General features: G+C 45.0%; 3 protein-coding genes across 7 annotated transcripts; 2 read left to right on the top strand and 1 right to left on the bottom strand.

The window, feature by feature from the left end:
* The first annotated feature begins 297 nt into the window (after positions 1-297).
* clstn1 (calsyntenin 1) lies at positions 298-20,327 on the top strand. Of its 4 annotated transcripts, XM_057039751.1 has the most exons (19): positions 299-910; positions 6,646-6,768; positions 8,956-8,985; positions 10,294-10,489; positions 10,608-10,816; positions 11,109-11,258; positions 11,348-11,533; positions 11,623-11,871; positions 12,547-12,668; positions 12,756-12,918; positions 13,121-13,171; positions 14,114-14,271; positions 14,358-14,506; positions 14,587-14,831; positions 15,474-15,644; positions 15,793-15,938; positions 16,045-16,180; positions 16,698-16,882; positions 17,569-20,327. In XM_057039751.1, exons 1-19 carry the CDS (start codon positions 829-831, stop codon positions 17,764-17,766), a joined length of 2,949 nt encoding a protein of 982 aa, XP_056895731.1. In that variant the 5' UTR covers positions 299-828; the 3' UTR covers positions 17,767-20,327. The 4 variants fall into 4 exon arrangements, with proteins under 4 accessions (XP_056895734.1, XP_056895731.1, XP_056895732.1 ...); XM_057039754.1 differs by lacking the exon at positions 13,121-13,171 and having other exon boundaries at positions 298-910; XM_057039752.1 differs by lacking the exon at positions 8,956-8,985.
* A 636-nt stretch (positions 20,328-20,963) lies between these two features.
* Positions 20,964-22,401, bottom strand: lzic (leucine zipper and CTNNBIP1 domain containing). Its single transcript, XM_057039758.1, has 6 exons — positions 22,271-22,401; positions 22,011-22,146; positions 21,795-21,893; positions 21,599-21,694; positions 21,379-21,460; positions 20,964-21,296 (listed from the first exon to the last, which is right to left on the bottom strand). Exons 1-6 carry the CDS (start codon positions 22,369-22,371, stop codon positions 21,241-21,243), a joined length of 570 nt encoding a protein of 189 aa, XP_056895738.1. The 5' UTR covers positions 22,372-22,401; the 3' UTR covers positions 20,964-21,240.
* On the top strand, positions 22,295-26,242 carry nmnat1 (nicotinamide nucleotide adenylyltransferase 1). Of its 2 annotated transcripts, none has more exons than XM_057039756.1 (5): positions 22,295-22,434; positions 23,269-23,407; positions 24,320-24,503; positions 24,950-25,062; positions 25,299-26,242. In XM_057039756.1, exons 2-5 carry the CDS (start codon positions 23,293-23,295, stop codon positions 25,697-25,699), a joined length of 813 nt encoding a protein of 270 aa, XP_056895736.1. In that variant the 5' UTR covers positions 22,295-22,434; positions 23,269-23,292; the 3' UTR covers positions 25,700-26,242. The 2 variants fall into 2 exon arrangements, with proteins under 2 accessions (XP_056895736.1, XP_056895737.1); XM_057039757.1 differs by lacking the exon at positions 22,295-22,434 and adding an exon at positions 22,894-23,026.
* The last annotated feature ends 88 nt before the right edge of the window (positions 26,243-26,330 follow it).

Below are 26,330 nucleotides of genomic sequence, written 5' to 3'. Positions count from 1 at the left end.
GATACAAGACGGCAGCTACAAATGACACCTCTGTTCTGAGGCAAGCTGTGTTTACAAAGACACAACTATAATTTAATTCTGAAATTGTCTTGCCAAATAGAGGTCTCTGAAGGTCTTTGTTTAGGTTTATCTCAGATCACCACTGGGTAGCACAGAAGACATTCTGGCCCCCACCCACTGTCTTGGTGCTAAACTGGCTGCAAGAGCTCCCACAATATAAGTACTGACGTCACTGGACATCGGTGGTCACACGATGCGTTTACGGGCTCCCACTGCATTTCACAATCGGAGTGTTTACCTTGCAGTTTACCCCGAATATCCAGCCTGACTGTTGTTTTAACTGGACTGTTTTTTCATTAGCAACCCAGTAAGACTGGAAATGGTTTTGAAGTTTAACCTGACTTCCAGTGAGGAACTTCCACATTTTATTTATTGTTGGAACTAGACAAGGCCGAATGTTATCAGTGGCAAATATTTTATCGGGCTAACTCAATTCAGTTGTTTGAGATTTCATGTTCAGCATTTTTGGGGGGTTTAATTTGTAATTCATTATTCATGAAAACCATATTGGTATCCAACGCGCCGGGGAAAGTCTCGCCAAACGTCCGACGGTAAGTGAACGCACCGGGCTGCAAAACTGCGAGGAGCGGCGATTGAAGCGGATAGGCGAGCGGCGGTGGCGAGCGACGACGGCCATCTTAGCTACCGTGGTAACCGACCCTCATCTCCTGGATTTTATTCTTATTGTCACATCGAAACTCCGCCTGGCTGAAGGAGGAAAAAGAAGGCTCCTTGTTTTCCTTTGCTGCGGTTGAACTCGAAGTCGGGATGCGATTCCGAGGGAATACACAGTGTGCCTCCGCTGTGGGACTGCTGCTGGGACTATTATGTGCGGTGGAAGCAGCTAAAGGTAACTAAGCTGGGATTTATTTCCCGCTGTGTTTTGTCTGTGCGAACGTGTCAGGGAAGGTTCTCGTCGTGTAAAAATGTCGACAGCGTTCTCCCGTGTTTTCGGCCTCTTTTCCGCCGTTGAAGGTTAAATTTGAAAGGGTGTGATGCGGGCTCACCAACCTGCTCAGGGATGGAGCCGCAACTGATGGATGTCGTCAAGTATCCCGCAGCAAGTGCACCCGGGGCCGCTAAACACGCTTTAATGGCCAAGAAACCCACCAGAAACTGTCCACTAACGTCTGTGGTTGAGCCCAACAGTGGGATATTATTTATCCGAAAGTGAAAATAACCATAATTGGGTACTTTGAAGATAATATCGAGGCCACAAGACGCCCTCCTTCTGTCACCTTCACCTTCTATTTAGTCCCCCTTGGTTGTTGTTGGTGGTGGTTTTTTTAAAGATCTAAACATGTATTTACTGGAAAAAATATTTTCTTTTTACTCCCCCTTGTCTGGTACTCATTGTACCCGTCAGTGTTTTTTTTTGTTGTTTATTGTTATTGCGCTTTAGGAATTTTGGGATCAACACAAGGGACGCTGCTATGTTTACTCCCCTCTCCCAGTTTGTAAATTATATACTTATCATCGCATATATCGCATATGCTGAAGCCATAAGTTGTCTGCGAGTCACATTCTGTTTGACAGGGTTGCGTTGGCCCCAGGATGGAGCGCTTCGCTACGCATTGCAGATCCTCCACATAAGCCCCGCTTTTGTCGTCGGAATTAAAAATTCATGGGCTGTGATCACAGATTTAAATAGAATGCTCCTCTGTGGGCCCGGGCATGCTGTTAAGAGACTGTTTATGGGAGCTAAAAAGTGGAATGGAGCTCTTTTTTTTGAGTGTGTCGGCAGGACACCGCTGCACGCCGTGCATGGACATGTCTTTGCTGCAGGGAGGTCCACCTCCCTCCTCACAGTTGCCCAGACATCGACGCCCGCATTGCATGAATTTATAGACTGTGCTATAACGTTAAACTGCACACAGCGACTCCCCAGTGTGAGACTAATGTTTCAGTGTCTGTGTGTGTGTGTGTGTGTGTGTGTGTGTGGAGGCAGGTGCATTTTCTTCACTGGCAGCATAAATACCACCAACGCCACAGGGCAGTATGTGTTGTTTCCCTTCATGCAACACCCCTTCTTGACTCTAACATCAAACCTATTGATGACTGTAGAAATTGTTCCCTCATTTTGAATGATGTCATTGCCAAGTGGAATAGTTTATACCACATTAAACTGCATTTGGCATCAGATGGAACCAGTGTAACTTAAAGTAATCTAATAGAAAGAGCTCCATGTGACTGGAGAACCTCATTACTTCCTGTTTGCGGCACGTGGCCTCCGGGTTAATTGATAATCTGAAGTTTGGCTTCAACCTGCTCAGTGTTAGTCATAGTGAAATGACTTGTGATCTGGTGGTATATTAAACCTAATGTAGCTAAGCAACAGGCTGAAAAAATGGCATCTAAAAATGACAAAAGTAGATCTGATGAACTCCACCTTCAACAGAATTGCACAACAGTGGTAACTACTGTGGTATAGACCACATTTAAAGAACTTAACAACTACATGATGAAGGGAAGATGTTGTGTTCATCATTTCTGAGCACATGGTTTTGCTCTTAAACACACATCCTGTACTGATTCAGAATTGTGAACCAGCACTAGTAAACAAAAGAATGCACCAGTTGGTAGAGTAATTAATTTATCCCCCCCGCCCCCTCCTGGTTGTCATTAAACCTGTCTCTTTATCCTGTTGTCAGGTACGTGTTTGTGAAGTGCAGCTGCACATTTCCCTGCCTTTATCAGATGCTGCTGCCTCTGAACTCACCGTCTCCACGGGGCGTATCTCTACAAACCAAAGGCCGCTCGCCTGTTTACCTGTCACCTGCTGCCTTTCTCCACGCGTTGACGTTGATCCTTTCAGTTCGCCCTTGCAGCAACAAACACCCCAAAAGTGACTTGAGTCACTCAATCCTGTGGTTTATTAAGTTGATGAAGGTTCTGTTGGACATGAGTTGTGAGGAGGGCTGTATCCCCCGCAGGCCCGGCACGGACGTGTATGGCAGACTCTTTAAATCATTTGTGAGGTCAGCTGCAGGCTGCAGACACAAACTCCTCTCCGATATTACAACATTCATATTTACAGTTGCGTGTTATCAATCCTCAAACGACACGAGTCAGTTGTACCGCTGGAGCCGAGGGGTTAAAACAACATTTGCCGTTTCCGCGGGTGCTGCGGTATTTTAGACATTTGATACAAAGTGCCTCTGCTGCAGCCACCAAAGCTCCTGTCATGGCATCGGAAAGGCTCAGAAACCCCAAAAGAGTCAGTTCTGCATCACATTTCTCTTGATTTTGCTTATTCAAAGACTTTTAATGACTTGCTTGTCCTGTTCAGAGACCTTGTTTGAGTTGACTGTCGACTGTTTCCGTCGGTTTCCCCCAGAACCACAGTTTCAGCAGCAGACGTTAGGATCCATATCTCCACAATGCTGTCACTGTTGGAGGATTGGGACTCAAGCCCCTCAAGAATCTGTGAATGACATAATCCTCTAAAAGTGCTCAGCTTTTCAAGCACTTTGACTTGGCCAGCTCCCACTGGCTGTAGACGTTATGCACCAACACTGCAGGGATGATGGAAAGAATGAATGCATAAAGAAAGTAAGCAACATATTTCACGTAGACAGTTGCATCATGCGATTTGTTGACCGGCACAACAGCACCTAAGCTATTAAAGTGAGGTTAAAGGTTACTGTAACGAGGCAACTGAACATTTAGATGAGATAAACCCAGATAGCACAGATCTTTAGTGCCCACGGTGACACAGGCAGGTCGTCACAGCCTAAACATTAACGCTCACTGGATACTCCCGGTAAATCTGACCAGTAATGCAAATTGCAGTATTATCTTTGAGCCGTCCTACGTGGCGCTGTGATGTTGCCAGTGGGAGCCAGCACCAGAATAATCGACCCTGTTTGGGAGCGAGGTGACTTTGCTTTCAGCAGCGTTTTCCACGGCTGAATGGAGCCGCTGAACCGTCACCAATGGGTCACTCAGTTGTGAATATTAAGTTGTGAAGACTGAAGACTGGAAAGTCAGATCAGACACGGGAAAGAACCTTTTGTCAAAATGAGCCACAGGGTAATATTGTAACACACTGAGAAGGTGACATTCAGAAAGTAATTTGGAATTGAACTGATGTTCATGTCATGTCTCTATTACCAATAATTCCCTAAAAATGGAAATGATGTCCTCACAACACAAGTGATGTCTTGGCAGTCGGCATGTAGATGAGCTCCGGACTGTAAATCTGTCACATTGGTGTCGCGTGTTCAAAAGATGCTGAGTAATGCTAATTCCAGCCGGTTGTTGGACACCCCCCCCCTTGTTTCCTGGAGACCTGCAGACCTGTTTATCCTGGGTGTGTTCGGGCTCCATGGGAAACTTGTAACCAAAGAACTCATTACCTGCGTCAGGGCTGTTGTACCCGAGCGTGCCTGCGGAGTTCTGCTAGTCTCACTCTCGGCCCGCCGCTCTCACTGGCTCTTTTGTGGCGTTCACACAGAGCAGCGATTGAGTTGCATTCTCCGTGGCTCCCAGCCCCCTCTTCAGATCAGCGCTGTGCTCGTCGAGGGTGTGTTCATTCTCTCGGGTGGTTAGGGCCGCGCAGAGGACAAACAAATGCTGTTGCCTGGCAGGCCAACTGAGAGACTCTCCTGTGTGAGCAGTGTGTTTGTGGAGCGAGGGCCCCTGAGGTTTGGATTTCCTTTAAGGGGGTCTTCGAGGTCTCCTTCAACAGCCCTCAGTCTGTGCTGAAGGTGGCGTGCATCAACAAGCCGGGCAGTTTGTAAGACAAGGCAAACATGGGAGTGTGTCGGCTTTGCAGACCGTGCGCGGCTTATTTAGGTTGCCGCCTTCACCAGAACCTTTTCAGCTGCAACCTTTGATGTGTTCTGTTGCTGAATTTGTGGTGAAGTTATAATTTCTTGTGCACAGGCCCAACCTCTACCCTGCACCGCTAGCATACGTTAGCATTAACAACAAATCACTAGATAATTAACTGATGGCGTTTAAAAAGTTCTTGACCTTTTCAGTGTATACATAGGTGATGCAGCAGCCGGGCTGTACGCAAGGACCCTAAACTTTGAGCTAAATCGATGAAAACATTGGCTGCCTGATGTTGGGCTGCATCATTATTGCGCAACATGCCCTCAGAGGTTCCCTCAGCATCACCCAGCGTCACGAACAACACGATGCTCTTACAGCTCTTACACGTGTTGGCGTCGATAATTACTTAGTTGCATCTGTTATTAAATCATTAACTTGGCTTTACTGGTTTTAGGGACATTGCGTTACCCTGTTAGCAAACGCATCAACATATGCCATCAGAAGATTAAATGTGGATACCTTCATTTCATTCCTAACAGGATTGAGCACAAGCCTCTTTGTTGCAGCGTCGTAAGTGGGTCCAGTCAGCGGCGACCATCTGTGGGCCGAGTTCCTCTTTAAGTCATGATTTCAAGATTAATTGAGAAGACTCATTAGTGGCCCAACATTTGATTTGTAATAGATTTAAGCATCGAGCTGAGTTGGTCTTTCTAACTAAGTAACTACATGATGGCAGAAGGAAGAATTAAATTGATTCCATAGGCAGGTGGATTGTTTCCATAATCCTTTGAAATGATGTGAGCAAATGGAGAAAAAACCCATTACTAAAATGAGCATGAGGTCCATTCTTCCTGCAGAGGGCTGTTTATAACCGGGCTAACTATAACCGTCCTGTGTGGCTAAAGCAGATTATTGCTGTCATCTGTCCTGGCAGCCCGTCTAAACTCCGCCACGTCATGTGCAAAATGCTCGGCAAAAACACCGTGTGTGATATTATTATATTATTTCATTTAAGCAAATATTCATCAGGATTCACGAATCTTTGATAATTAGGCATTAGACAGCAAACACCTACATGCAATAAATTAGATTATGCTTTTAAAAAATAGTACTTGTAGTGGCTGCAGGTGGAAAAACCCACCAAGATATCGAGAGTGTTGCAGACTTTCTGAATAATAACTGCATTTACTATTGTTTTAGCTTGCAACGATCTCATTTTCCAGCAGCGTCGGTCACGCTCTCAGCTTCTTAGTTCACACTCGATGGCGTTTTTCTCTTTCCTAGCATACACACGTCTAGTTTGCGTCCTCTCGTCTGCAGCTCCGCTGTTGTTCTGCCTCTCGGTGTTCGACAGATGTGCCGGGGAGTCGGTCCTGCTGACCTCTCCCACTGTTTCACCGTGTGAACAGTCAACCATCTTTACCATCACATTTCCAGATCAGTGCATCAGGGCGTCATCCATCATACCGCCTTACGATGAGCGCCACATCCTCCCTGCATCAACGCTGCTGTCTGAAGCAGCACAGACATGTCAGTCACTGCAGGACGTCTGCACCTCCATCACAGTCTTGTTAGCAGCTCAGACGTATCCTGGCAGACTGGCTATAAACAGCTGACTTTATCCCTCTAATAGCTTATGCTAGAATTAAACATTAAACGTTCATTTAGGATGGAAGGAACAGAGTAAGAACAAGCTTTCTAGCACAATGATAATGAAGAGCAGGAAAAAACGGATGGGAACAAACAAAGACGCCCCCATCACAGTCGTTATTTGTAATTCTATTGCAATCTCTCTCTCCGTTTCAGTCAATAAGCACAAACCCTGGATCGAGACGACCTACCATGGGATCATCACAGAAAATGATGACAAAGTTCTTCTGGACCCCCCTCTGATCGCCCTGGACAAAGATGCTCCCCTACGCTACGCAGGTGAGGGAGGTTGTATAGTCCATACCCCTGCTTCGCCTCCTTCAGGATTGTTCCATTTAACATTCTCTTTATATAAATTAATCTTCCTGATAGATATTTACTTGTTAGTAAATGAAAGTTTTGTTAGGAATCGACTTTCAACCTTCATCTAGCGATTAAAACTACGCTACAATTAAAACAAAGTCTTTTTCTCTCTTTGGTGTGTTTTCATATTGCTTCTCAGATTATCTTTAGAGATCTATATAAGGGCGTTTACAATCTATCTAAGGGCGTACATGATCTGTATCAGGGCGTACGCAATCTATAAAAGGCCATACATGATCTATATAAGGGTGCGCGTTATCTATTTAAGGGTGTACATGACTTATATAAGAGCACACATGATCTATATGAGGCTGTAATTGATATACATAGGGGCGTGCACGAGCTACGTATATGAGGGAGTCTCTTCCTAAACACATCATGTAAATGATCAAGTCAATGTAAACTGAGGTGAACTAGAGATTGGCAGCACTTGGGTCTGTTACTGCCGATGATCCGATCTCAGTGTCACATGTCCTTGGAATTATGGGCTATAATGTATAACTAATGTTAATGTATGGACTTTTGGGAGTGTTGAATATCAAAGGTACTGTTTTACACTGAACAATGACAACCGTGACCTAAAACATGTGATGTTAACTCAAGCAGGATTTATTGGCTTCAGTATTGGTAGACATCACCAAAGGAGGAAGTATCCGTCAATCATCGCCCGTACGCTTTGATGACTGACTGCCTGTTAGGTTTTATGGCTTGCCTCATATACTGGTGTACAGCTGGCTACCATATCCTCCACTTTTGGCCTTTTGATATGCAGATCAAAATCCCCTTTCATGTTTCTGTTTCCTCCTCCCAGAGGGGAGCCATAATTATTGGGCTTTATGACTCGAGACAGCATTGGCCATGGATTTATAACGTCCCAATATTTCCCATCGTGGCGGCTGCGTGTGTGTTTGTGCTCGGCCAACAGGTCTTTTTACAATCGCCGCTCAGTTCTGCCTTTACATGGACAGACAGCAGCCACGGCCTCTCATGACTTTGTGTCGCGGTTACCATCGAATAGCTTATATAATAACTGTTCAGTTCAAGGTTCTCCTTTGCTTGTTTTTTCCGACTTATGTGATTTACAGCAGTGTTATTTTTATAAATGACTTCCGCAACAAGTAGACATTTCCTGAGGGGTTGAGAATGCATTTTTTTGTGTAATGTTGACCTCCTTTCACAGTAAATGATCATTAAATGGAGGGACTGCTGGCTCCAGCATGGGGCTCCCTGCTTTAATGAAGCAGCCTTTCGGACCGAACGGCATTCCTGGATAAATGGGAGCAATCTGTTGGGTTTCACACGGTAGCAGGGTGACCAGAGCTTTGCTCTAGCTTTAGCTACAGCTAACCCACAGGCTAAGGAGGCGCGATTAGATATTTTTTAGTTACATCATTTGGATATTTGATTAATCATTGAGAATCAGGGTAAGTGGTTGAAGCAATGCTATTTCATTTCCTGTTTGGTAAAAATTGTTCTTCTTCCATATTTTTCTGTGCACATAAGATTTGTTAGCAACAATGAAATGACCACTAAAGGACTCAACATACTCCCGGATCAATACAGATCAATATTGGCACCTGAGAGGATGGTTGAACCCTGGCTTAAGCCCGAGTGTGAACTGGTCATTACTGAGACTCCACTGCATGACTGGCCCAGAACAGCTTCACATTCTCCTTTAATTGTGTAGTAGATGGAGACAATAGGATCCGGCCCGCAGGAGGGCCTGACGGGGCTTTGAAACGGACTTCTCACTGTGGATGTATGAACAAACAAGTTCACTGCACAGAATCCAGAAACATGCTGACATGATCCAAAAGTTTTGGCTTCTGGTGGTTTTTAATTTGAGATTCTGTCATTTTCCAAAGTTGTTTCTTCTAAAGTGATTTGCCGAGCCTTGAATAAAACCGCAAACACTTCAACAACCCCCAGCTTCTCATAAATGTTTAAACTCTTTCAGTGCTTTTGCTGGCAGAAGACAGGAGAAAAAAGAATTTAGAAGTTTTGGGTAGTTAATATTTCCCTCCTGTCCTTTCTCTGCTATTTCTGGGATTCTAACCTTTCCTTTTAACTGACTTGGGTTTATCTTCTCTTCCTTCTCTGTAGAGAGTTTTGAAGTGACCCTCACTGAAGAAGGTGATCTTGGGCTCTTTCTTCTGCCTTGTGCATAATTGTTACTATTAACCCACTAACGCAAAGAGAGCATCCCCATGTTGATACGGAAACTCCCGCCGTGCTCTGTAATTCCCCCCATTTGGTTCTCGGTTTTGTGTTTTCCAAGAGCTGGATGAAAAGTGTGACGTGGGGCTGACTGCACTTAGAAATATCTGTGCATGTGACATCCATTGCAGTTTGCAGACCTAACAGTTTTTTCAGCTGCCACCTGGAAAAAGCTGTTGAAAACAGGAGTTTTCAGTCGCTCAAAGTTGCTCCCTCAGTTTAAAATTGTTACATTAGCATGACTAAAACGGCCAAGTCTAATCCAAATTGAAATAAGATTGTCTCTCGTGGAGTAAAATCTGGCTCTAGAATTGATATTTGATCAAAAAGACGGACTCCTGTGGTCTTTTGACACCTGTCACTGAAAGCTGCTGAGATTGTTAACTAATGCAAACTCTCTCTGCTCAAAATTTCTGTTGTTGCATCTCTGCCTCAGTGGATCCGTTCAGTCTCCATTAGCATGGCTGCGGTTGTCGTTTTAATGTGGATGTCAAGCAAGTTGATATTTCTAACCCCAGTTCTCATCCAGTGCGTTTTAATTTGTTCTAATACTGTTCACTATGATTTCATTTTCCGTGGAATGTTTTTTTTGCCGTAGCTTGGGCGAGGGGCACAATTACACAGGAAGACTTTCTTTAGTTCAGAGATCTACTTTTTGAGGTGGTGAAAAAGGATTTTTCCTTTCAGTTTCAGGATTTTGATGGCTGAGGACAGGTTTGTCGTGTCACTATAAGACTATATCTTTAACGTTTTAAATGGTTTTTGTTCTTAGGGATTTTTGATTTGTCAGTTACGAACACACGTGGGTGTTTGAGATATTGTTCTTTCTGTTTTTACATTTTGGGCTTGTTTTCGCTCCTTTGATTTGGAATCTTAAGTACTCCTGTGAAATGCCTTTCCACATCTTTTCAGTTTCTGCCTGCATGACTGGATGCACTATTTTGAAATGGCTTGAAGAGACACCATGTCTTCTGTGATACTAAAACTCCCTCACCCTCTCCCAATATCATCCCGACTACTCACCTGTAGTGCAGGACCGTGCTTTTTGCTTTCCTCCACAGCCCCCACCCTCACAACAACGGCACCCTCAAAACCTGTGGCTGACGTTTTTTTCCACCTGAATTTATTGCATTTCCGTTGACTTTTCTTTTCCATTTTCAATAGAACAAAACAGTGTCGGCCATTCTGAGTAAATTCTCTTTTGGCTGTTGACGTATTGCTTAGGTGAGATTTGTGGCTTCCGGATCCACGGACAAAATGTCCCATTCGAGGCAGTGGTCCTGGACAAGTCCACTGGAGAGGGAGTCATCCGGGCCAAAGACAAGATGGACTGCGAGCTGCAGAAGGAGCACACGTTCACCATCCAGGCATACGACTGTGGAGAGGGTCCCGATGGCGCCAACATGAAGAAATCTCACAAGTGAGTGGGCAAAGTTAAAAAAAACCACAAACAAACCACAAGCCAAACAAGTGCTTAACAAGCTTGTCATTCATTAGATCAACATTTAATGTACTAAACTGACATTTGCCTCCATCAGGGCTACTGTTCACATCCAGGTGAACGATATCAACGAGTACTCGCCGGTGTTCAAGGAGAAAACCTACAAAGCCACCGTCCTCGAGGGGAAGAAGTACGACAGCATCCTGAAAGTGGAGGCCGTGGACGCCGACTGCTCCTTCCAGTTCAGCCAAATCTGCAACTATGAGATCGTCACGCCTGACGTGCCCTTCACCGTTGACAAAGACGGTATGGGCTATGTGTAGCCGGAGACACGATTTTATTGACATGCATCACATCCTGAATTGATTTGCATAAATATGCAGCAGTCAGTTCAAATTCACAGCAGCCTCTAGTCTTGTGAGACAGTCGTGGTCTCCTTGGAATGTCATCCAGGTTTGGCATTCAGAGCACAGTACAAGCGCTTAGTTAATATTCCCAAGACTGATGTAAAAAGAATATATAATAACAACGACTTAAGATATTAGCAAGAGGATATATTTATTGGGGCTCACTAATCTGTTTTTCCTGCTTCTTTCAGGCTTCATCAAAAACACAGAGAAGCTAAACTATGGCAAAGAGCGCATGTACAAGCTCACTGTGACTGCTTATGACTGCGGGAAGAACCGAGCCTCTGAAGATGTTCTGGTCAAGATCAGCGTCAAGCCCACCTGCAAGCCCAGCTGGCAAGGTGCCAAAGGCCTCCTGTACACACTGTCACTGGATGTAGTTGTCGTTAGTGTACTGAAGGTCACCTTTTCATTCTGATGTATCTGTTAGGATTCAGCAAGAGGATTGAATATGAGCCCGGCACAGGCAGCCTTGGCCTTTTCCCCAGCATGCACTTGGAGACATGTGACGAGCCGATCACATCCATCCGGGCCAGCATTGAGCTGGAAACCAACCATATTGGGAAAGGATGCGATCGTGACACATACTCTGAGAAATCTCTGCACACTCTCTGTGGTAAATAAGCGTCCCATTGAGATGATGATCGTCTGTAGTTCGCTTCCATCCCGCCCTTAATTGTTTGGCTCTGTCCACTTTTAATTAAGGAGCCAGTTCTGGCACTGTAGAGCTTCTGCCTGCGCCCAGCAGCTCTGCCAACTGGACTGTCGGACTGCCCACAGACAACGGACACGACAGTGACCAGGTCTTTGAGTTCAACGGTACCCAGGCTATCAAGGTTCCTGAGGGCATGGTGAACACCAACCTGAAGGAGCCCTTTACCATCTCTGTGTGGATGAGACACGGCCCTGGTGCCCATGAGAAGGAGACCATCCTCTGCAACTCTGATAAGAGAGGTAACATCACCTCCCAAGAATAACGTACTAGCAAAGCACATGGCGTGTGCACCATAACATGCTGTAACGTGCTATATGGACTGATTAAGCTTTGTCGAAACCCTGATGTTCTCACTTTACTTCAGCACATTAAACTTCCCCTGGAAGCATGTGAAAATATCCACAATCCTGCTGTGGGATCTCACTGACACTCTCATTCTTGCTGCCAACATGGCATCTAAAAATACACCTCTGTGAGATCATAGGTTCAGTTCGACTAGAGGAATTGGTTGTGTAATAACAACATATTCTGCTGTATTTTCACCCCCGTCCAACGCCTGCTGCCCTTTTTGCTTTTGTAGTCAGCCTTAGATTTTGAGTCTGGTTACAGTCTTCTTGATCTTATTGACAGTAAAGTCTCAGCCATCACAGACTGTGCGACATAGCTCATCAGCTTCTGTCCGCTTATATAAGAAGGATTACATCAGAGTGTCTGTGCAGTGGACAGGAAGATCCCATACACTTCATCTCCACTCATGTGGCGCATGTGTGCATCCTATAAAAGTCAGAACTGCTCCAGATAAATTATAGACATATGTTATTTGAGATGGTTATGCCGTTCTCTCTTGTGAGATGTTGATTGGCTTGTGCGGTACTTTCAGTTTGACCCCTGACCTCTCCTTTCCTGCACCGCAGAGATGAACAGACACCACTACTCGCTTTACGTGCACAACTGCAGGCTGATCCTCCTCCTCCGCCAGGATCCGTCGGAAGCTGAGAACTACAAACCGGCTGAGTTCCACTGGAAACTGGACCAGGTCAGCCCCCCACTGCTGACAGAACCTGACGCAATTGTTGGCTTTGAAGTGATTCTAAGAGCAACTTTTCTTCTTTGTGTCTCACAGGCATGTGACAAAGAGTGGCATCACTACGTGTTGAACGTCGAGGTCCCGAGCGTGGCGCTCTTTGTGGATGGAACTATGTTCGAGCCATTCCTGGTTACAGAGGACTACCCACTGCACGCCTCCAAAATCGAAACTCAACTCACCATCGGTGCCTGCTGGCAGGGTAAACTCAGCAGCTCTTCCTATCAGTTCTGTCAGTAATTGTCTTTTGTGATGAAACATTTCACTTGTCATTCTTTGAAATGACATTTTGGAGCAAACTTTGACAAAACAAAGTTGTAAAAGAGTATCCCCAATTGTAACCTCTGATTCTACTGCGGATCTTCATCTTTCTCTCCTGTCTCTCCCCACTCTCTTCTTTACAGACAATTCAGGACATGACAATGACACTGAGTCAGTCTCTGAGCCCACTTCAGGTTGCTCGAGTCCCTTAAAGTTCAAATGTCTTCATGTGTCCACGGTGTCCCACCACGCTAACCGCACCTTCATACCATGTTTACTAGAATGATTCATACATGTTGGATGCAGATTTTTTTTAAAGCATGGTAAAGTTTGGATGAGCCCGGTGCCATTTTATTCCTGCCTGCTTTCTTTTCGGCTTTTATTTTTCTTTTCCGTTGTGACCTTTTTCTCACCACCTCTAGCCTCGCTGGAGTTTTCAGGAGAAGCAGATAACGCTGAATAATAAACTGTGACTTGGCTGCAGCATTTTGGCTGCGTCTTTTAAAGAACGTGACCTTTCAGCCAAAAGAAGTAGCTCCTGCATATCAGATTCCAAAGAACACATTCACACACACACCCACACACACACCCACACACACACTCACTCTTTATGACTGTGACCTTGAAGCATTGTTCATGCTTATGCCTGTCTGCTGCAGGTCAACTTTACAGTCACTTTAGGGTCATAATGGTTTGGTGGGGCTATGGAACCTGATTTTTCCTGGTAATTAGTCAGGATTGCTAATTTTCACAGCAATACTAAGTAACAGTGTAGGATTTTTATCCATTACTCTTCTTTATCATCTGTTAAGTTGTATTGTTTAGTTTTGTACTTTAGGTCCACTCCTGTGTTTTAGTATCCTGCTGGTTTGTTTAATTTACATTCAGGCAATGGTTTGTCAGTGCGGATGTTGCATGTTTTCAAGGTGTGTGTAAGCCATGCTCATACTGCCGTCCCTCTTACTGGGCTCAGGGCCTTGTAAGAGAACACATACTAACGTGCATGACCCTCATCCACACCAGCTTTCGCACAATGACACTGCATGTTTCAGGCAAATAACGTTCTGGGTTGTACTCGCGCTAACTTGTCCTTGTATGTGTGTTACTGTTCTCTTTCTCATGTCTGGCCGGGAAAGGTGGAAATGCGCGAATGGTTCAGTTTTTCCGGGGAAACCTGGCAGGGCTAATGATCCGCTCCGGCAAGCTAGAGAACAAGAAGGTGATCGACTGCTTGTATACGTGTAAGGAAGGACTGGACGTACAGCTGCCTGAGGAGGTCGCAGCAGCTGTCAAGGTGAGGAGAGCAAAAAGGTTTTAGAGGCCAAAAATAACACAGTGAATCCCAAGTCATGGCAATCACAGTCACAATTCTCTTCTCAGGTGGAGTTTAATCCCAGCCAGTCCTCTCTGACTGTTGAAGGCGATGACATCGATGCCTTCGATAAAGTCATGCAGCACATCTCTTACCTAAACTCGCGCCAGTTTCCAACCCCCGGCATCAGGCACCTTCGTATCTCCACCACTGTCAAGTAGGCAGCAGAATATTCACACAAATGAAAGTTATAAAAATGTAGATATCCCAGGTATTCATTCTAATGTCTGCCCCCAGATGTTTCAATGGCGAGTCGTGCGTGGCCGTGCCTGACGTGGAAGGCTACGTGATGGTGCTGCAGCCAGAGGAGCCCAAGATCAGCCTCAGCGGCATCGACCACTTCGCCCGCAGCGCTGCAGAATTCGAGAGCCAGGAAGGCGTGACGCTATTCCCCGAGCTACGCATCGTGAGCACCATCACCCGCGAGGTGGAGACAGACCCCGAGTCTGAAGTAGCTGAGGGAGCAGATGACGACCCCACAGGTAAGCTGATGCAAACTACAGATAATATTTAGGTGTCACTAAGCTCTTACCGTGGGTCCACTGTGTTATTTACCTTTAATTAGGTGCTTCCAAAGGCAGTGTGAGACAGGTGTCGGTGTTCTCCACTGAACGGATGTGTAGGCACAGTTAATGCAGAGTTAATAGCTGCATAGATGTTTAGTAAGTGGTTGCAGGGAGGATTATGTCTGGAAGCAGACAGGGTTGGATAGAGAGAGGGGGAGGGAGGAAAGAGATAAGTTGTTTACTAATTCTTGTGAACGCCACCATCTGTTGTGCTTGTGTGTGAGGAAGGACAATAGACACGCACAGAGGTTGACACAGATACAGGAAGGTTTGATGACCTGTGGTGGATAGCAGGCCATATGGAGACCAGAGCTAGCATTACCCGCCCTAGGTTGTACAGGCAACAGATGAGGAATCACAACAGGTGATACCATAATTAGACCTTTCACTGGGTCTGGAGCTGCAAGATGTAGCATTAACTTGAATCATTGTTTTGTTGTTTTTAAAATAAAAGCTGGTTGATTGAGTAAGGACTCGACACGAGTTTGACAACAGACAGTCCCAAATTTGAGCTGAGATGTGGACGTCCATGTTCTTTTGTCTCTGTTCTGCATTCAGTCCAAGAGACAGTGGTGTCGGAGGAGATCATGCACAATCTGGATACTTGTGAAGTCACGGTCGTGGGAGACGAGCTGGACGGGGAGCACGAGAGCCTGGAGCTGGACATGTCCCAGCTGCAACAGCGTGGCCTGGTGATGGGCTCCTCTAACCTGGGCCTGGTCATCACCGGTACAGACCCCTGAGCTGTTGTTGATGATGAAAGACTGACACATTTGTAGAAAAGCTACTTTTCTCAGAACATAAATGATGTAACGTTACAGTACAAGCTTGCATTTTCTGTTATTTCCAACAACAAGCCCCCCTTTGTATGTCCTAGGGGTGAACTCCATGGCCAACTATGAGCAGCTCCTGCATCTTATCCGTTACAAAAACTGGCACACAGAGGCTCTGTTTGACAGGAAATTCAAACTGGTCTGCTCGGAGCTCAACGGTCGATATGTCAGCAATGATTTCAAGGTGGAGGTAAGACATCTGATATCTAACAACGGCTGCATAACAAGACACCCAAGAGAGAGCCTGAATGACACACCAGGCCATGTCATTCTTTTTTAACTCTCTTTTTCTGTAGGTGAATGTTATTCACACGGCCAATCCTGTGGAGCACGCCAACAACGCCATGATGCAGCCCAACTTCATTAACCCTGTGCACCACGCCTCTGTGGACCTGTCTGGTCACAACCTGGTCAATGCTCACCAGGCCTCAGGTGTGTTAAACAGGAGGTCATGAACAAAATCTGACCCTGTGGACCCCAGATTCCAAGTATACAGTCCAGTTTACCACAGAACATTTGACCACCTACCATAAACTAAGCACCACTAAAGAGGGATTACAGGCATTTCATCTCCAACTGGGTCATGTATAAAATATGGGCTGTTTGTCCGTTTAATTTTTTAATGGCACAAGTTAAGGGATTACTTGTGAGTGCTGCCTGTGACATCTGTACAGCCGGTGGTCTGAGAACAACCTTTTATTTCCTCAGTAATCCTTTAGGCCATCAGGCTGAGTAAGCCTGCTGCTGCACAAGAGAGGCACTTAGCTGCTAATATAGAGGAAAGTGGGGCAGGTTAGAGGAGAGGTAGGCGAGGCTATTTAAACACAGACACCTAAAACTAAGAAGCCATCGAAACAAGATTGGGTGTAGAGTTACACTGAAACTCAAAGTGAAATGTCTGAAAAAGGCTGAGGTAACCATTTTGGGTTGGCGTGCTGCTCCATTGCAGTGGTTCCCAGTGCTGCCACCATTGTCATCGTGGTGTGCGTGAGCTTCCTGGTGTTCATGATCATCCTGGGGGTCTTCCGCATCCGAGCCGCACACCAGCGCACCATGAGGGACCAGGAGAGCGGCAAAGAGAACGAGATGGACTGGGACGACTCGGCCCTGACCATCACCGTCAATCCCATGGAGGTAAAACCAGGACCCGTTTAAGCACTTTATTAAAGCCGGCAGAGAGAAGCTAATTTCCCACACCAAAGGCGGGTGGTAGTCTAGACAGATCCTGCTAAAGCTCTCTGGGTGCAGCTGTGAAACTGGCCTAGTTTTATGTGAGAGCTGGTGATTGGCAGCCCTGACATAGACAGAGTGCCACCTTACTAATTAGAATATCATAAATTCTAAATTCAGTTGTTGGATGAATTATATATTAGCATCATCAATTGCTGAGGACAGCCTGAACAGTAGCAGAGCGACAGAAAAAGAGGGGGTTTTATGGAGGAGGAGAACTTTGAGGGAAACAGATCTCAACTTGGAGATGGTGAGGAGCTGACAGGCAGAGCAGGTGGGAAGGACAAGCAGCAAAGGTCACTGCAGGTATTACAGCTCCTGGCGTTAGTGCCCTCTTTTTGTTCACTGTGACGCCATTCAGTGGTGCAGTAGTGAAGTGATAAGGTCACTCCACTGTTATAGGATTGTTCTGGGTGAGTCTCTGTCTGATCAGTGCAGGTGAAGACACCCAGATGTGCGGCACACTGTTAGAAGTGAAGGTGAACAATGAGACGCGCGTCTTATTTTAAAAACAAACAAGTTTTGGCGTTAAATATTCATGAAGCCACAGCACACATCTGTTCACAAACTCCGCCCTGTCCTTAACGCAGACATACGAGGACCAGCACAGCAGCGAGGAGGAGGAGGAGGAGGAAGAGGAGGAGAGCGAGGACGGAGAGGAGGAAGATGACATTACAAGCGCTGAGTCAGAGAGCAGCGAGGATGAGGAGGGCGCCGAGCCAGAGGACCAGCAGGGGGCCAGCAGACAGCAGCAGCTGGAGTGGGACGACTCCACCCTCACCTACTAGAATAACACGCAGAAACACCAGGCTCACACACACAGATCCTCACACACACACACACACACACAGTTCCATGTCCATGGAGCCATGATATAAAGAAAAAAATACAAAAAGAGAAGAATTCCCTTCAGCTTATATATGGTCAAGGTTTTCCTCTTGTTATGTTAGTGGTGGTACTCAGTGTAGTGTAGTCATCACCGGATTGCTGATTTTTACTGTTTATTTTTGTATTTATTATATTTGGATTCCCAGGAAAACTTGGCTTGCATTTTAGTTTGAGCTGTGTGAGGAAGCCAACCCTGCACTTTGTGTTTCCCCTCAGATTCCGATGAAGATCCTCCTCTCTCGGCTGACGGTCTTTTATCGCTTGTAGGTTTCAGGAGCTCACCTGTAGCTTTGACTTGAGCTTTGTCGACTTCCGGTCCACAACAGACGCTTTTAAGAAGTAGCTCATCTTTCCTTTCTTCTTCTCTCCATCTAGTGCATGAGGCTATTTGAGAAGACCTGTAAGAAGTCATTGCTTTTTTGAATATTTTGTAAATAGAACTCATGTAATTAGTTAATGTGTTAGTGAAGCCCTACTTAACGAGGTTCCATAACCTCAGTGACGCAGTGTGTAATGTAGATTATTTGTGTCACAGAGGCTGTAGCATGTCGCTGACTCTCCACGAAAGCTGCTCCATCACGCTTGCGTTAAGATCGTTAGGGTTTCCGGGACGCCGCAGCATCCATTTTGTCCCCCCCCCTCCGCCCCTGTCGGCCTGCTTTGCGTCGCCGTTGCTCCAGGCGTCAGCGCGCTTCATTCCCAGCAGAGCTCTGTTGAACAGAAGGGATTTTCTTTATTGTTCAGTCAGACAAACGCTCGCGCACCGTCAGGGCGTGGGCGCCCGGCTGCCCGCCACTGCCCAGCTGCCGACCCGAGAACGCAGAGGTCAGAAGGCTGGTGAAAAAGCAGCGTCGCGGCGGTCCGGGTGGAGCCGGGATGATAGTCTGGTTCAGGGGACAGACGGGACGTGGACGCACATTGTGGCAGGTTGATTTTTCAGTGGCTGAAATAACAAAAACCGCTGTCAGCTCCATTTTTCAACTGGCTTCCTTTTGCAACGTAACCGCACAAGAAAGCATTTTAAAAAGGAACTATTTTTAGCAGTAGAGCAGTGGGTTTTATTGTACATTGAACTGTCCTCTAGAGATGTTCTGAGACGTTTGTTTACATTTGGTAAACTTCTTTCCCTCCTTTTAGTCGTACGAAACTACATTTGATTGGAAAAACGGAGTCCTGATCCTAAATCTCCTCTCAGACACGGATGTTGGGCGCGACTGTAAATATCCTCCACTAAACCGATGCAGTTGGTGATCGGGGCTTCAAACGGATCGATTGTTTGCATGCGATTGAATTAAAAATAGTAATCACGCTCACGGCTCTGTTTGGAGACAGTTTCCAGACCACTTTTGAGGGTTTGAGTTGCACATTTGTCTCTTCTTTTTTTTTTTTCCTGATGTCTGTAGGGGAACACTCTCGACTCCATGAGGACTTTAAAAAAAGACAAGAAAAAAAGGAACTGGAGGGAGGGATGGGATCAGGTCTGAGCCGGCTGAGATGGGAGTGCCTTTTTATGATCATAGCCCATCATTTAGCAGGTCTAACAAGAACGTTCATCCGTGCTCTTTGATTTGTGGCTGTTTTTTGTTTTTTTTTAACTGTTGAATGCTAATTTTTGTCCAGCGCTGGCGATTTTCTTTCTCTCTTTAGTTAGTCGTAACAAGTGAAATTTTACATAGATGTTCACGTGTCCATGTTGATGTGTAGGGGACGTAGATCCATATTGTGTCTTCTATAGATAGTGTACTAATCATTGACAGAATTCACCTTTAAAGATGTACAGAAACATTATGAACTTGCTTTAACGGCGTAAATGGGTATACTGTCGATTGTGTATAGTGGAAAGTGAACAGTGTCCTGTTGCCTGAGTGGTTGAGAAAATTATCTTGAGGGCAGCATGAAATTCACCAAAACACCAGTTATGAACCCGTCAAATGCTCGATTTCATCCAAACACTTGATGTCCACCACTCATAAACACTCATAAACAGTGATCTCACTCACATACGCACCCACTCCCGAGTCTCCATCCACAGCGACTCCCATCTTCAACTCTCTGGCTTTAACACTTTCTGGGTAGATCTGCCCCAAGTGGACGCGGGGCGACTCGAGGCCACTGCCTGACAAACTGAATTGCAGCCATACTGTTGTAACCGAGACGTGAGGCGGTTTTACCATGTGGGAACGCACACCTGTGAGGTCGAGACTGGAGTGGAAATGTTGATACAACACTAAATCTCAGATTGTCTGCTTCAGTCATCCAGATATATATATATATATATATATATATATATATCTTTTTTTTTTTGAGGTGTTCACTCAATGGAAGGAGACGATGTTTTCAGAAGCGGAAGCTTCCTTTGTGTTTGTTGGAGCTGCTCTCACTTTTCTACCAATTGGAAGGCAAACTGAAGTGAAGTTGATGCTTGCTCGTGAACAAAAATAAAGGATGTTGAGTTGGGGTAGATTGCTCTGTCTTTTCTTCGTGACTCGTGCACCGTCACTGGTGCACTGGGGCAGCGACGGACACGCCCGCTGCTAAATCTACAACATCGGTGCCCCCTAGTGGCCGCACAGAGGACATACACCCCTAAATCTAACCTCCCGTAGACTCAAACGGATTTAGAAAAGAATACCGTATATATAACTAACAAGATATAATGTAATTCTTATTAAATTAGTTTAACTTGGTCAGACTAAGTGAATAATAATGTTTACTGGTGTGTATAAACTGTAGAGTGGACAAAATGATAGAAACAGGATACTAAACTGTTTTCCCCATGTTTTTAATCTAATTATCACTGCAGCTCAGTATGTTTCATGTCATGTTGTTTTCTTTCTGACTGGATCAATAATCTGTGTGACAAGGACACAAAATGGCTGCAAAATTTTCCCAAGACCATTCAGTCACACTAGTTTTGTCACAGTTCATGATTCATTTTTACTGTTCTGCCATGTTTCTATTTTTTGATGCCACGAGGCTGTTATTTCTGCTCCACTGCTCATTTTTATATACAGTATCTAAAATCCCAACACACACACACACACACACACACACACACACACCACACACACACACACACACAGAGACACACACCTGATTTCTGTGAGGGATTTCTTGTATGCATCACAGTATCGTTGGCGCCAACTTTCACATGTCTATATTTTTACACATCACATGCATGGACTTATACAATTTTACAACTAATAGGAAAATACAAGACATTTACAAAAGCTGGCATATAAAAACAAGGCTGTTAAAAAGTGATAGCATCTACTGCAACACCTAAAGTTAGACCAGGTATTTACAATTTCAAAAATCGGTTGGCACGTTTGATTTTTCATCACGACGGTTAAAATCAGTATTTGGCAGAATGATTAAGCCTTGGTTTTCACTCCAGAACTCGCTAAAGCCATAATTTTGTCTTCAGAACCTAAAACAGCAGGAAAAAGTAAGACTGGATTAGTCCAAAAAGAAGCATCAGCGCATCAGTGCATGCGTATCGTTGCTCTTACCCAAGTTTGGCGTTACTTTCTCAAACTGGCTGAGAGTAGCTGTAGCGTTTTCCGAGAGAAACGCCTCGTCGTCTGCAGTCAGCTGTCGGGAAGCAAAAGGACCAGAGTGTTATTAAAGCCTTCAGACACGCAGCTCCTTCTGACGTGTGATCATATTTATACAGCTAATTTCGAGTCGGCCCAGGACGACCATCAGCGAGTGAGCTGTGGGTGAGGTCACCTTCTCTCCCAGTTTCCTCAGGGCTGTGAGGATTTCCATTTTCTGCTGCGTGTACACGTCTCTCGGCAGCTTTCCCACGATGACGTCTCGGTCCATCTGCACAAAATGAGACACAAATTTTGGCCAAGCAGGCGGAGATACCAGTGCTGCGCAGGAACAGAGTAACAAAACACGCTCTGCGTGCACATTTACACACCTCTGCTAGTCTGGTCCTCAGCTGCCCTGGCTGCTTCTTAGCAAAGAGTCTAATCACTTCTGGGGTTTTGAACGCTTGGCTAATGGCAGCCTGAATTGCCTGGAAAACACATTAGAGGAGAATGTGCAGGAGGTAATTCCTAGGCTGGCATATTTTGGGATGGGTTCAACAAACGACACTCATTCTGAATTGTAGCTGCAGGTCTTCATCTCGTACCAGCTGCATTCCGCTGAGTTCATCCACAAGTGTCATGTCTCCTGTCATGATCTTCTTCAGGGAGTCATTGATTTCATGCAGCTGCTCCAGCGTTTCCTTCTTTGTCTCCTCATATTCCTCCTCATCCAGCTCCTCTCTGAGAATACACAATGGAAGCGAACTGGAAATGAACCTTCATAGGCCTACACAGGCATTTTTGGAGTGGACTCGCTCATCGGGATGTCAAAAGTGACCTGCTAGTGTTAAAGGGACATTTTTACCTGCATTCTTCCAGGTCCTGCAACTGTTGCATCAATCTGTCGAGCTGCTCTTCCAAATTTTGCCTCAATTTTCCAGTTTCGGATTTCCCACGGGAAGCCATTTTCTAAGTCGCAGTTACAAAACTCTGACAACACAAGGAAAATCAGATAAACACGACCATATGGTACGTCATCTCCTCGATTAACTCGTATTTTCTCGGCGGTATGTTGTAGAAAAATCTTACAGCAAAATATGTCGGTCAAATTCAAACTTACTCAAATAAATAAAGCTGACTCCGATACTGCTATTTAACTTAAACCAATCTAGCAAGACTCCAACATAATCCGATTTTCTTTGCAGGGTGGAGCTAGTAGCAATATAAAATGTTAGATATTAGACGAAACGCCTACTATAAACGGTGGATTAAACTGATTCCAGACACTATTCATATAGCTCACAGGCTAGCTACCAAGCAATGGAAAAACAGCTCACCGCGTTCCACAGTCGATTGACAGGTTAAATGTTTGAAAATTCAGCGAAAAGAGGTTTCATTTAAGTAAACTACCAATTCCTTCTGAAAACTAACAACCTTTTAACGTCATCAGTGGGTCTTTAAAGCCAGTCGACGCTTTTTTCGACTGGTGTTCGTGAACGCAACTCGCAGCGGTGGGTGCGGCTCTCTACTTCCGGGTCGGATCCGTCCAATAAGATTTCTCGATGTAACGACACCAAAACGCTTTACGTTAAACTAAAGCAAATATCCTCTGATCCTTCAGGTATTATAAGCATTATTTATGCATTCCTTCCCATAAAACTTTACATTTAATCTATGCTCGATGCTACTTAAACTTTTGTTATCAGGTCAAATTACTTTATAAATTACGTTATAAATGATTGAAGCGAGATTCAGTACGCATGTGATATTGTTGCACAACAGATTTAGATTACATGCCATACAATTCTGCACTGTTGTGATCAATCACATATGTTTTGATAAATGTTTTTCACCTTATGTCAGGTAAGCCTACCTCCATAATGAGAGATGGAGGGTCAGAACATGTCCAAAGTGGTCCTGCTGGCCTGTGGTTCCTTCAACCCCATTACCAATATGCATCTACGGATGTTTGAACTCGCCCGAGATCATCTGGAGGACACAGGTTTGTAAAAGATGGTTTAGCTCTTTTAAAAGCCTTAAAGGAAACATGTCTGAGAACGGGTTCAATAGTCTAATGAGGCCAAAATGGAGTATTGTGGGCATCAGACTCCACCTAGTGTTTGATGGACACTCATCTTCTCATATCAGCACCAACAAAAGAACTTGTGAATCATCTTGTTGGGTGGTTGCTTATATGCCGAAGGTCCTGAAGTTATTATTTTTAAAATAAAGAAATCTTGCAGAACCTTCTGCTTCCAAGGACTTTTGTGGGAGATTTGTGTTCCAGCAAGAAAAACAGATATTTTTTGTCACTGTTTGCATTTTAATCATTTGTTTCCGATGTTCTTATAGAAAAAAAAAGCTTTATTTCGACATTGTATACATCATGGTGTAACACAGGCTGCACGCAGCTGCAACCAGGAGTGTTTCCTCTCCAACATTTAAATGATATCAATGTCACCAATACTATATTCAATTACACTCACTCACTCACTCACTCACTTTCTACCACTTGTTCCTCCACTGAGGGTCGCGGGGGGACTGGAGCCTATCCCAGCACAATGGGCGGAGGCAGGGTACACCCTGGACTGGACGCCAGTCAATCGCAGGGCTAACACATATAGACAAACAACCATTCTCTCTCACACTCACACCTATGGGCAATTTTTAGAGTTTCCAATTAGCCTAATCCCCAATCATGCATGTCTTTGGACTGTGGGAGGAAGCCGGAGTACCCGGAGAGAACCCACGCAGGCACAGGGAGAACATGCAAACTCCACACAGAAAGTCCCCTCAATCCCAACTGGGAATTGAACCCGGGGCCTTCTATTCAATTACAATTTTTAGAATTTTGAATTTTTGAGTTGACAATTAAAATGTTTCTGTGATGAACTCCTCACTTCTCTTCCTGTAGGTCGGTACAGAGTGATTAAGGGCATTATCTCCCCAGTGAGTGACGGCTATAAGAAGAAGGGATTGATTGAGGCCTGCCACCGTGTGGAGATGGTCAGACTGGCCACAGAGAACTCACAGTGGATCACAGTGGATTCTTGGGAGTGTTTGCAGCCAGAGTGGGTGGAGACGCTAAAAGTCATCCGGTAATTTGATGATTTTCATGCCAGTCTTGGTGCTGATTCAAGGAAATGTTGCAGTGTTTCATTGTGTTTCTTCCATTTGGTTGCATCCCGTATTTTTTTTTTTTTTTTTTACACATTCCTACACCCAGACATGTGTGCAGACACACACACATACACACACACACACACACACACACACCCACACACACACACCCACACCCAGTCACTTCTACACAGATCAACATTTACATTCTTTACATTTCACACACACCCACACATTCCAATTGCAGCTGTGCTATCAGTCGTCACAGTGGGCACACAAACACATGCAAGTGTCCATGAGGCAGAATTGACACACATCCAGGGATGATGATAGATCACCTGCTACAATGTCATGCATTATTAAAAAATAAAAAAACCGAATCTGACCATAGGATGCCATGTTAATCTTCTTTGTATCCAACAAGGCATCACTATGAGGAACAGATGGCTGCAGAGCAGAATGAAGACGATGTGGACACGGTCAGGTATGCCAAAAAGAGGCGCTATTTGGAGGGTACAACTCATCTAAAAATCAGAGGTAGGTCCTGCACGAGCACAGAATGGTTGATTTTTGATTTAAATATACTGAAATGTTGTTGCGGGTGGCTTTTGACAACAGCAGAATGTGAGAAAGTGAGAGGTGACCCTCTTCAACATGAACAGTGATCACATGACTAACTATCCCGCCTGGTTGCACAACACACTTGTGAACAACAGTGAAACTCTACTGCTGGTTCCTGTTTTTTCTCTCTAAGCTTCTTTCTTCATGCCTAGAGTGTCCTCAGCTCATGATGCTGTGCGGAGCGGACGTCCTTGAGTCCTTTGTCATTCCCAACCTATGGAAGCAGGACGACATCGCTGAAATCCTGGGCCGTTACGGTTTGGTCTGCATCACCCGTAGCGGCAGCGACCCGTACAAGTTCATACACCAATCAGACCTGCTGTGGAAGTACCGTAAGAACATCCACGTGGTCCCGGAGTGGGTGACCAATGAGATCTCAGCCACGCACGTGCGGCGGGCGCTCCGCCGCGGCCAGAGTGTCAGGTACCTGCTGCCGGACGACGTGGTCCACTACATACAAGAGCACCAACTCTACAACTCTGATACTGAGCAGAAAAATGTAGATGTGATTCTCGCTCCCCTGCAGAGGTACACGGGCGCTTCCTCCAGCTAAAGAGGGGACGTCAGTGCTCTAAATTCTGCATTTTTATCAGGATGCCACACTAATGTAGATCCAGTTGTGGTCTAAAACGGCCTTTAGTCAAAGATTAGACTGAGCAATGCAGATAATCTGAGTAGTAGAACACGTACCACTGTTTACATTTTCTTTTTTTCGCACAGGTTCACACACAAATGCACACACACTCACACAAACACACATACAGACACACACACTCACCTTTATTTATGCTTCCAATAGTGCCTGTTATGCAAATGCTGTTTTTACATAATGTTAGCCGGAATGTAAAGGACTTTTTAGAAAATGCAATAATTCAGGAGCAGCTTGAATTTTTATATTAGAAGATCAATTTGATTTCATTGCAGCAGAAAAATATTTAAGTCTTGTATATTGGATGTTTTATCTGGTTCCTCTTCATGATGCTGACGAAGCTAAACAAAGGATTTTGGGGGATTTGTGTTTAAATGCTGACAGTTTGAAAGTTGTGGTGCTGTTTGTATTGAGTGAAATAAACCAAACCATGTGTGTTCTTCTCCAGAGCGCTCCTGTCGTTTCTGTGTCGTCGACAGTTCACGTCCTGTGCTCTAATAATAGTCGCTCAAGCTAACCGTTGGCACACAGAGCG

The sequence above is a fragment of the Takifugu flavidus genome, chromosome 8, assembly GCF_003711565.1.
Source record: "Takifugu flavidus isolate HTHZ2018 chromosome 8, ASM371156v2, whole genome shotgun sequence".
NCBI lineage: Eukaryota > Metazoa > Chordata > Actinopteri > Tetraodontiformes > Tetraodontidae > Takifugu > Takifugu flavidus.
The sequence above is the reverse complement of the archived record's forward strand: the minus strand, read 5'-3'. Positions and strand labels throughout refer to the sequence as shown.

Coding starts and splice junctions, on each gene's coding strand:
- nmnat1 (XM_057039756.1), top strand. CDS start 23,293: ATGGAGGGTCAGAACATGTCCAAAGTGGTCCTGCTGGCCTGTGGTTCC. Junction 23,408..24,319: donor AGATCATCTGGAGGACACAG/GTTTGTAAAAGA, acceptor CTCTTCCTGTAG/GTCGGTACAGAGTGATTAAG. Junction 24,504..24,949: donor GAGACGCTAAAAGTCATCCG/GTAATTTGATGA, acceptor GTATCCAACAAG/GCATCACTATGAGGAACAGA.
- lzic (XM_057039758.1), bottom strand. CDS start 22,371: ATGGCTTCCCGTGGGAAATCCGAAACTGGAAAATTGAGGCAAAATTTG. Junction 22,147..22,270: donor CAGGACCTGGAAGAATGCAG/GTAAAAATGTCC, acceptor GTGTATTCTCAG/AGAGGAGCTGGATGAGGAGG. Junction 21,695..21,794: donor TGAGGACCAGACTAGCAGAG/GTGTGTAAATGT, acceptor CATTTTGTGCAG/ATGGACCGAGACGTCATCGT.
- clstn1 (XM_057039751.1), top strand. CDS start 829: ATGCGATTCCGAGGGAATACACAGTGTGCCTCCGCTGTGGGACTGCTG. Junction 12,919..13,120: donor CATCGGTGCCTGCTGGCAGG/GTAAACTCAGCA, acceptor TCTTCTTTACAG/ACAATTCAGGACATGACAAT. Junction 14,507..14,586: donor CGTATCTCCACCACTGTCAA/GTAGGCAGCAGA, acceptor GTCTGCCCCCAG/ATGTTTCAATGGCGAGTCGT.